The sequence below is a fragment of the Microcebus murinus genome, chromosome 19 (genome assembly GCF_040939455.1).
Source record: "Microcebus murinus isolate Inina chromosome 19, M.murinus_Inina_mat1.0, whole genome shotgun sequence".
Lineage (NCBI taxonomy): Eukaryota > Metazoa > Chordata > Mammalia > Primates > Cheirogaleidae > Microcebus > Microcebus murinus.
The window spans coordinates 37,978,927-37,988,345 of record NC_134122.1 but is presented as its reverse complement, the minus strand read 5'-3'; the positions used below and the strand labels follow the sequence as shown (position 1 = coordinate 37,988,345).

The 9,419-nt window shown below is 55.1% G+C and overlaps 2 protein-coding genes across 3 annotated transcripts; one reads left to right on the top strand and one right to left on the bottom strand.

The window, feature by feature from the left end:
* Positions 1–2,116: 2,116 nt before the first annotated feature.
* MYL11 (myosin light chain 11) lies at positions 2,117–4,924 on the top strand. Its single transcript, XM_012764236.3, has 7 exons — positions 2,117–2,222; positions 3,459–3,554; positions 3,806–3,881; positions 4,037–4,141; positions 4,235–4,313; positions 4,599–4,647; positions 4,742–4,924. Exons 1-7 carry the CDS (start codon positions 2,220–2,222, stop codon positions 4,844–4,846), a joined length of 513 nt encoding a protein of 170 aa, XP_012619690.1. The 5' UTR covers positions 2,117–2,219; the 3' UTR covers positions 4,847–4,924.
* A 118-nt stretch (positions 4,925–5,042) lies between these two features.
* On the bottom strand, positions 5,043–8,658 carry SEPTIN1 (septin 1). 2 transcript variants are annotated; one of them, XM_020281650.2, is made up of 11 exons: positions 8,561–8,658; positions 8,295–8,388; positions 8,113–8,199; positions 7,764–7,887; positions 7,343–7,477; positions 7,133–7,250; positions 6,440–6,541; positions 6,220–6,319; positions 5,832–5,997; positions 5,471–5,561; positions 5,043–5,364 (listed from the first exon to the last, which is right to left on the bottom strand). In XM_020281650.2, the coding sequence occupies exons 1-11, from the start codon at positions 8,561–8,563 to the stop codon at positions 5,278–5,280; spliced, it is 1,107 nt and encodes a 368-aa protein (XP_020137239.1). In that variant the 5' UTR covers positions 8,564–8,658; the 3' UTR covers positions 5,043–5,277. The 2 variants fall into 2 exon arrangements, with proteins under 2 accessions (XP_020137239.1, XP_020137241.1); XM_020281652.2 differs by having other exon boundaries at positions 8,295–8,385; positions 8,561–8,655.
* Between the last annotated feature and the right edge of the window lie 761 nt (positions 8,659–9,419).

Here is a 9,419-nt window from a genome sequence, read left to right as displayed (position 1 = left end):
AAGTGCCTCCACGATTTCTAATGGGAATCCTAAGCCCCAAATCCATGAATCCCCAATAACATGAATTCCCCATTCTGTGTTCCTATTATTCTGGGGAACTGGGACCCCAGTCCTATCAACCCCTCTCTCCTCATAGCTGCATCTCTCTGTGTTCCTCATTTTCTGCTAAGAACCCATACCCCAATCTCATGAGCTCTCTGGGTTGTCCTTAGACCACAAACATACAGACCTGACATGAGCACCAACCTTCCAACTTCTAAATACCCCCTTCTCTCTCTGACCCCCATTCTCCTGAACCCTAGGATTAGAGGGCCCCAATTTGCATATAGTACCCACTATCTTGGAATTCCAGGCAGATCTAGCTCCCAACTTCCCAGTTCTTCCTTGGTTTCTGAATTCTCTGAGACTCCTCACTCCCAACTCAGACTCAAAGCCTGTGAACTCCCATTCAGTGTCCAATCTTTTCTCCTCACCTTCCACTTGACCCAAGCTTTCTGAGCACTCCTCCCATTCCCCTTTTTGGAGTCCTCCTCCTCTCCCAGAGCTCAGTTATAAGTGTACTCCTCCCTGGCCTGGACCCCCATGGTAACCGTATAAGGCAAGACAGCTGCCATCTGAGGCAGGGAGGGGCCAGTGCAGGAGGCCAAGGGCAGCTACTAAGTTTAGGGTGGCTCCTTCTGTCTTCTTAGAGACAACAGGTGGCTAGGCCACCCAGTGCCCAGAAAGGAAAATGTCTTAAAGGCATTGGCATGGGGCTAGAGGAGGGGGAAGGGAGAAGGCACCTTGCTGAGGACATCAGGTCCTAGAGGGAGCAGGAGGAGGAGGAGATGGGTGTCCTTGCCAACGTGGGGCTTTTTCAGCCACTATTTCCCCAGACTTCTGCTGCATGGAGGGCACTGGGGGCTCAGAGGAATAGGAGAGGGGATCTCAAAGTCACACAGTCAGTCAAAATGGTTCTTTCCCAGAATAAAGCAAAGTCACTGACCATCCCAGCCACCTATGAGGAGGCAGCCAGCTAGGTTGCCTCCTACTGTCTTTGCTTCCCTCTCCCTGAGTTCCAGCCTCCACACCAGTACCAAGAAAAATGATTCTAGACTCATACTATACCATGTCCTTCTCCTGCTTTAAACCTTTCCAAGATTCCCCAGGGTCTCTTCCCTCAGCCTGCATTGAGGGCCCTCTAGGGTCTGGTCACCAGCCTCTTGCATCCTCTGCTCCAGCCCCATCATAATTCTGGTGACCTGAAGACCTCTGATCTTTCACTCTCCAAGCCTTTGCCTATGCCATGCCCTCCTGTGCCAGCATGCCTGCTCCTCCTCCACCTTCACCTGCTCACTTCTACTGGCCTTCAGGAAGCCAGTTGCATACCCCTAGACAAGGCTGCTGTGCCCTCTACTTCTGGGCTCTGACTAGCTGGTACACATCATTTTCTGTATTCATTCCTGTCTCTATGGTTAGACTGTAAGCTGCAGCAAGGCAGGGCATAATTAATTATAATGCAAGTGCTGTGGGATGGGAATTACATCTCCACTTTATAGAGGGGAAACCAAGGGGGGTTGAAGCACAAAGCCCAAGATCACAGAGCATCTTCCCTCACAAAATCCCCTCTCTCCTGAAGGGGGTATAGGAGACCCTCCTGATCTCCCAGCTTCTACAGATGGCTCTCTCCCACGTTTAAGCTCTGCCACTACCCCCCATGCATATACACACTTGACTGTAAACTCCACCATGTGCGGGGACTGTGTTTGCCAAAGTGCATCCACAAACCCCAGCCCAGCACCTGGCATGCTGTAGGTGCTCAATAAATGCTCACTAGGTTTAAATCTGGGCCTACCCATTCAGGGGCACAGGTCCCTCATTCATCTCTCTCCAAGAACTGTGCCTTGGCTTGGGTGCTCTCTGAAGCCTGGCATATTCCAGCCCCATTTTGGGAGAAAGAACATCCCTTCCTGCCTAGGCCCTAGTGAGACATGCATCCTAAGACCCACACCCTCCTCCCTCCCGCCCTGGGCTCCAGCTGCTTTGGGCCCTCCAAGAAAGGAGAGGCACTGAGCCGGGCTATTTTGGTATCTGGGGTGGGCACTTGCAGGGCTAAGGTTACCCTGGTATGTTAAGGGCTCCCTGGGGCAAGACTATATAACCCCAGAGGGACTGCCCCAGGCTGACTCTCTGCTTCTTTCCAGCCAGAGCCACTGCCTTGCCCCTGGGAGACCGAAGACATGGTAAGTGAGAAACCTCCAAACCCTTCCCAGATCCCTTAGACTTCAGGGCAGCCTCACCCTTTGAAAGAAAGGAGCTGGTTCCCAGTCCGACAGAAGGTAAAGAGGTGACTCCTCACTTTCTTGGCATCACTAATCAGGATAAAGACAGACAGAATAATGGCCTAAAGGACCCAACCAAACATAATCTACTCCAACTCTCCACTCACAGTCCCTAATCCACTCCAGTCCCTTTCAAAGCCTGCTACATCCTTCCTATACTCCAGCTTCCTAAAGTCCTGTGTGACCAGCCAGTCAAGGATTCCCACTCGATTTAATAAATGAGAAAGTAGACTCCTGGGAGGCCAAGGTGGGCGGGTCCTTTGAGCTCAGGAGTTTGAGACCAGCCTGAGCAAGAGCGAGATCCCATCTCTACTAAAAATAGAAAGAAATTAATTGGCCAACTAAAAATATATAGAAAAAATTAGCCGGCCATGGTGGCACATGCCTATAGTCCCAGCTACTTGGGAGGCTGAGGCAGGAGGATCGCTTGAGCCCAGGAGTTTGAGGTTGCTGTGAGCTAGGCTGATGCCACAGCACTCTAGCCCAGGCAACAGAGTAAGACTCTGTCTCAAAAAAGAAAGAAAGAAAGAAAGAAAGAAAGAAAGAAAGAAAGAAAGAAAGAAAGAAAGAAAGAAAGAAAGAAGAAAAGAGAAAGTAGAGGTTCAGACAGGGTAAATGAGTGGATCAGGGTCACACAGCAAGTGTGGAGCTCAGGGGAGGCAGGCTCAGGGTACTGAGAAGGGAAATGTCTATTTGTTGGGTAGGATGGAGGGATGGGGACACAGGAGCCACTGTAGAAATTTGGGAAATGGAACCAAAGCAAGACCCCTCAGCAAAGAGGTCCCAAGGAGTAGAAGGCCCAGGCCAGAAGAGTTGCTTTAGAAGGGACTTAAAAGCCTGGACAACATAGCAACACCCTGTATCTACAAAAAAATTAAAAATTAGCCAGGCATGGTGGCAGATGCCTGTAGTTCTGGTTGCTCAGGAGGATTGCTTAAACCCAGGAATTTGAGCTTATAGTGAGTTCTGATTGGGCCACTGCACTCCAGCCTGGGCAACAGAATGAGACCCTGTCTCTAAAAAAATAAAATTAAAGAAAGAAAGAAGGGAGTTCAAGAATGCTGAATCTAATCCATTGCCCCCAGATAGGTGTAGGGACTGGCCCATGGTCCCCTTTGCCCAACCCTCACCCCGCAGGCACCCAAGAAGGCCAAGAGAAGGGCAGCAGCAGAGGGTGGAAGCTCCAATGTCTTCTCCATGTTCGACCAGACTCAGATCCAGGAGTTCAAGGAGGTGAGTGAGGGGAGAGGGAAGATTGAAGACTGACCAAAGGCACCCCCTTCTTGCCCCTCCCCCAGCCCCCTTCCTGGAATGTGCACCTGTTCACAGGGAGGGGAAGGGTTTAGAATTCCCTCCTCCCCTCCCTGCTTGGGGTGGGAGGGGACAGCTGGCTGGGGGCCAGAATCTGATCTGCCTGGGGTAGGAATGCTGAGTGAGGCCTGGCCGTGGGGGACCTAACCTCTCCCTACCCCTGCCCTCCACAGGCCTTCACAGTAATTGACCAGAACCGTGATGGCATTATCGACAAGGAGGACCTTCGGGACACCTTTGCTGCCATGGGTGAGCCCCGACCCATCTATAAATATTCAAAACTGCAGAGTCTGGGGAATTCAGTTTACCCAGCTGAAAAATGGACAGGATGATCTGAATTTCTGGGAAGCACAGCCCTGGCCCAAGGAGATGCTCCAGCCCATGCTTCCCCCAATCCCCTCCAGGCCGCCTCAACGTGAAGAATGAGGAGCTAGATGCCATGATGAAGGAAGCCAGTGGTCCCATCAACTTCACCGTCTTCCTGACCATGTTCGGGGAGAAGCTCAAGGGTGAGTGAAGTGTCCTGGGTCCAAGCCCTCAGCTGCCTCTTCCCAGACCCTGTGGGGACCCTTAAGCCTCACGTGCCCTCTACCCCCCCCCAGGTGCCGACCCTGAGGATGTGATCACTGGAGCCTTCAAGGTCCTGGACCCTGACGGGAAGGGCACCATCAAGAAGCAGTTGTAAGTGCCCACCAGGTGTTCCCACACAGAAATCCTCCTTAAATTCCAACCAAGGGTTGGCACTGCCAGAGGTGAGGGAGAAGTCAGGAAATGGGTGGTAGGATTGCATTTTCACATCCATGTGGGGGGGATGGGCAAAGAGCCCAGAAAGCTTAGAAAGCCAATGAGGGCTCTAGAGTGACATTGGTTTCCAGGGGACATTAGAGGAAGCAACGGGGATGAGGTGGGAGGGAGTGGAAAGGACTCATGAACCCAGTATCAACTCCCCATGTCACCTCTCTCCAGCCTGGAGGAGCTGCTTACCACGCAGTGTGACCGCTTCACCCCAGCGGAGGTGAGTGGGGGAGGGGCTGGGAGAAGCGAAGGGAGGGAGTGGAGGGAGCGGAGCTTAAAGGCCGGTAGGAGATGTCCCTGCGTCTACCCCACAGATCAAGAACATGTGGGCGGCCTTCCCTCCCGACGTGGGCGGCAACGTAGACTACAAGAACATCTGCTACGTCATCACGCATGGCGACGCCAAGGACCAGGAATAAGAGGCCCTCTTAGGCCTCTACTGGCCAGTCCGACCCCCACCCGACTCACAATAAAATTCAGCTGGTCTTTGTTTCTTACGGGCGCGCCGCAGCGTTTGTGCGGGAGGGCCCGCGGCGCGCGGGGAGTGCCCGCGAGCGAAGGAACGCCCTGCGCCCGCCGCCTGTCCCCGCTAGTTAGGGGAAGACTCGCGTGGCCTCGGGAAGCTCAGTTTTTATTGAAGACAGAGCAGGGGTTGAGAGGGGCGACCCGGAGAGGAGAGGAGGGGGAAGTGGGCGGAGGGCAGGCGGGCCTGGGGCTACAACTCAGGCGCGGGTGGAAGCGCGCGGCGGGAGCGCCCGCAGGGACCGGGCCAGGGCGGCCGGCGGCGGGGGCTGCGGGGATTGGACAGGCGACGGGCTGAGGCAGCGCCGAGGAGAGGCGGGGCCGGGCCTCAGAGAGCGTCCGACTGCTCGCCCGGAGCCTGGCTCTGCTGCATCTGGGCCTGCATCTTCTCCAGCATCTCTTGCATGCGGCGCAGCTGTGCGGGGCAAGATTGCAGGCGATGGGACAGGGCGAGGCCAGAGAGGGACCTCGAAAGGCACCTGAGGCGTTGGTCGGGGGAAAGTGAGGTGGTCCTTGCTCACCTCTTCGTCTTTCTCGCGGATCAGCTTCTCTGTCTCGGCCAGAGGCAGCATGGGCAGCGGGATCTCTGTCGCGCTCTGGCGGGAAAGCTTACTGGGGGGTAGTGGGAAGGGGACAGGGATCAAGAAAAAGACCTGGGGTTGTGAGTAAGGGCCGAGTCAGGGCCTGGGGCGACGTTGGTGTCTAGGAGGTGGAGCCATGTCCTTGAGATTAGGGACAGAGACAAAATGGGTGGAGAAAGTCTGGGAGAGAGGTCTGAGTGGTGAAGGAGAGGTCACGCAGGGTGAGGACCCGGCCTGGGAGGCGGGATCATGGGTGGGGGCGGGGCTTGGAAGCACCCGGACAGTTGGCCCCTGCTCTCACCTGCGGCTGGCTCGATCACGAGCCCCAGGCCGGGCCAGGCTCTGTAGACAGCGGGCCCGGTAGCCCTCGTAGAGCACATCATGCGTCACTTCTTTCAAGTCCTGCAGGTGTGTCTGCACCAGCATCCGTCGCAGATTCAGGAAATCGCAGTGATGTGGGTTCTCCACTGGGGGGCGGACCAGCGAGTGTCAGGGAGCTTTGGGTCCAACCCCACCCATAGTGTCGGGTCTGCGGGGAGTCCCGCTGCCACTCTAGCGGAGGGGTCGCACTCTGCGGCCCAAGAACCCATCTTTTGGCTACTATGACCCCCCAGTCTCATAGCCCACCCCCACTTCACATGCTTGGTGCGGTTGACTTGGAGGCAGCATGAGCCCCCTTCTGGTCTTACCCTCCACAGTACCCCAGGAGTAGCGACGTCCCCTCATCGGTCGGTTCCCGCCATCCCTCACCACCTCGCAGGAACCGACAACTGCAAAAGGGATGCTTTCCTAGAAGGCAGGGGTCGGGGGTCACTGTTGGCCTATCATAGGCAGAAACCTCTTTCTCAGATTCAACCTCCACATCCACCTCCTCTGCTTCTCTGCCCCTTCCTTCTTTGCCTCTCACACCTTCATCTCCGCATCCTGCCTCTTGAAGTCTTCATCTTCATCAGAGTCACATTCCGGGAACTGGTAGATGTTGATCTCCTCCTCTCTCAACTGGTCCCGGATCTCAGAGGGGAGAGATACAGAGATAGTGTGAAACACAGAGGCCATGATGACAGACAGACACATGGCCAGAGCCAGTGAGATAGAGATACTGAGTGGTCAGAGACAGAGGGGAAGACATGAAAGACAGATGGTGAGAGACAGACATGAAGGATGACTGAAACAAAATCTCAGAGACATAGATGGTGTGGAACCAAGACAAGATTCTAAGATGGACAGCCATTAAGACACCAGGGGAGAAGGCAGCAGAAACAGTGGGAGGGGGCTCTAAAGACAGTGTGGTGGGGGGGGGTCATCAGCATCCTGGGGCCAAAGAGAGGCCATGATGTCCTTGTGTCTATGCCCCTGCCCTCCAGACAGGCCTCAGCCCAGCGTCTAGCTCAGGAGCTGCACACACACCCTATTCTGAGCCTTGGGAGACATGGCTGCCTCTGGCAGCTTACTGCCTGCCTTCCTCAGATGCTTTCTCCCAGTCTAGCTGGCACATCATGCTCCCGAAAGGCCACCGTAAGATCAAAGAACTCAAAGCTGAAATCAGGTTTGGCCATAACTTTTGGCCTCATTTGGGGCCAAAGGTCAGAGGCTACCACCCACCTTCTGCTTTAGAGCCTGGGTTTCCTTAGGCATCAGGGCATCTGCTTTGCCGATGACCGGGATGATGTTGACTTTCTCGTGTACCGCCCGGAGGAAGGCCACATCTAGGGGCCGGAGCCTGTATCCATGGATCGGTCAGCACCCCAGCCCCAGGGTGCAGAGACCCCCTAGCCCTCCCCAAATGCCCCAACCCCAGGGGGCTCCCCAGACCCCCGGCCGAAGGGTGAGATGAAGTAGAGGCAGCAGTGGACTCGGGAATCCTGGATGTTCTTCCGGTTCAGGCCACTCTCATCCCTGAGGTACTGTTCAAATTGCTCCTCGATGAAGCGCACCACGGGCAGCCAGCTGGGGTGTGAGCAGAGGGCATGCCGTCAGAGGTCGGGGCCACAGGGACGGGGGCAAGGCTAGCCAGGACTGTGGAAGTGGGAAGTAGTTTCTTTGGTTCCAACCAAAGACATCAAGGGAGACTGGTGGGGGCATAGAGGAGACATCAAGAAGCACAGAGCATCTTGGAAGCAGAGCATGGCCTTTTGGGTTAGGGATCCAAGACAGACCAGCCCTGTAACTGACCCTTGGTATCCACAGAGTAGCCACTTTGAGAGACTCAGCCTCCAAGCCCTCCCTTCCTCACCAGTCTGAGCAGTCCACTGAGTCCCCAAAGCCAGGCGTGTCCACCAGGGTGAGCTTCACCTTGATACCCCCCTCCTCGATCTCCACGCCCCGGCGCTCAATGGTCAGTGTTTGCGTCAAGCGAGCTATGGGGACAGGGAGAGGTCAGGGAGCTGGGGAGGGGTCTGTAGCAGGACTAATTTCCCTTCTCAGTATCACAGTTACTCCCACCCATTTCTCAGGGGAGGAAACAGTCTCAGAGAAAAGCAGTGAGTGAGCTGTCTGAGTCCCCAGATGGAAAGGACGAGTGCAGCCTGGGGACATGGGGATGGGCAGAGGGCACTGCCTGGATAGGGTGGGGAAGGTCTTACCACTGGCCTCTGGTACCTGCCGATCCTCATAGAGGTTGGTGAGGAACAGGCTGTTAATGAGGGTGGATTTCCCCAGGCCTGATTCCCCTATGGACAGGACAAGCCCAACAGGTCAGGTGAGGGGACGGCCAGGGTCTCCTGAGCACACCCCCTCCCCAGTTCCCTCTGCAAAACCCCCAGACCTGCCACCATAAGTGTGAAGTCAAACCCCTTCTTGACAGACTTGCGGTGCAGCTGATTGGGGAGGGCGGCGAAACCCACATACTCCTTGTCCTGCTGGTGGGGGGTGGACAATATGAAGTTGTTGGAAGTGGCAGGCAGTGCCCCCACTATCACTTTTCCTAGCTCGGGGGCTAGGAAAAGTCAGCCTACTTTGGGTCAACCTGGGGACCCCAGGAATAGGGGGCTGGGGGCTGAGATGCCTGGGTTCCTGGGCGTAAGAACTCACCATGGTTCCGCTAGCTGTTGCTGCACCTGCTATGCTGCCCACTTCCTCTGGTGGGACAGGAAGTTGAGTGCGGCAAACAAGGGGGCGGGTGTATAGGAAGCCAAGATGCTAGACTGGCCCAGGCCCGGTAAGGTGGGGAAAGCCAAGATCAAGAACACCTGGCATTCAGAAACAGCAGGCTAAAGTTAAAAACAAACAAACAAAAAAGCACCTGGGATTCCCACCTCCTGTATCTCTTTGCCCATCCAATCCTGTGGGAAGCTCTAACCCCCTCATTCTCCACATACCTCTATTCCAAGCCCCTCTGTAGCCCATCATTGTGGTAAGAGGTGGGATAAGGGCAGAGAGGAAGGAAGCAGGCCGCTCTCTTTAGCAGGTGAGACAAAGGCTTTAATGAGATGGTTAAAAAAAAAAATTTCCAAGGTCTGAGTGGACCAAAAGCCATAATGGGTTTGGGGGAGGGAAGGGCCATCAATCTGTCAGCTCATACAGTGGATTCAGTGGATCCTTAAAAGGACTCCAGGTCTTTGGAAATCACTGCCAGAGACCTTCCTTCAGAATCCTTTCCAAGGAACTCCCCTGCTCAAAACACTTCAGGGACTCCCCAGTGACTCAGAATCAAATTCCGAGTTCTTCCCTGACAGCCAAAGCCTCCCTCAGCCGCCCTCATCACCCCATCTCTCACTGGTCCAAACATCCTTAGCTCTCTACCCACATGAGCTTTTCCTTTTTCTGCGCCAGGTGAACTCCTCTTCATCCCTCAAGGATCCGATTCAAAGGGCTCTGCCTTCTCTGTGATATCTTCCCCAACTACCCTAGGCAGAGCATTTGCCCCCCCTTTAGAGTCCCAGCACCTTTC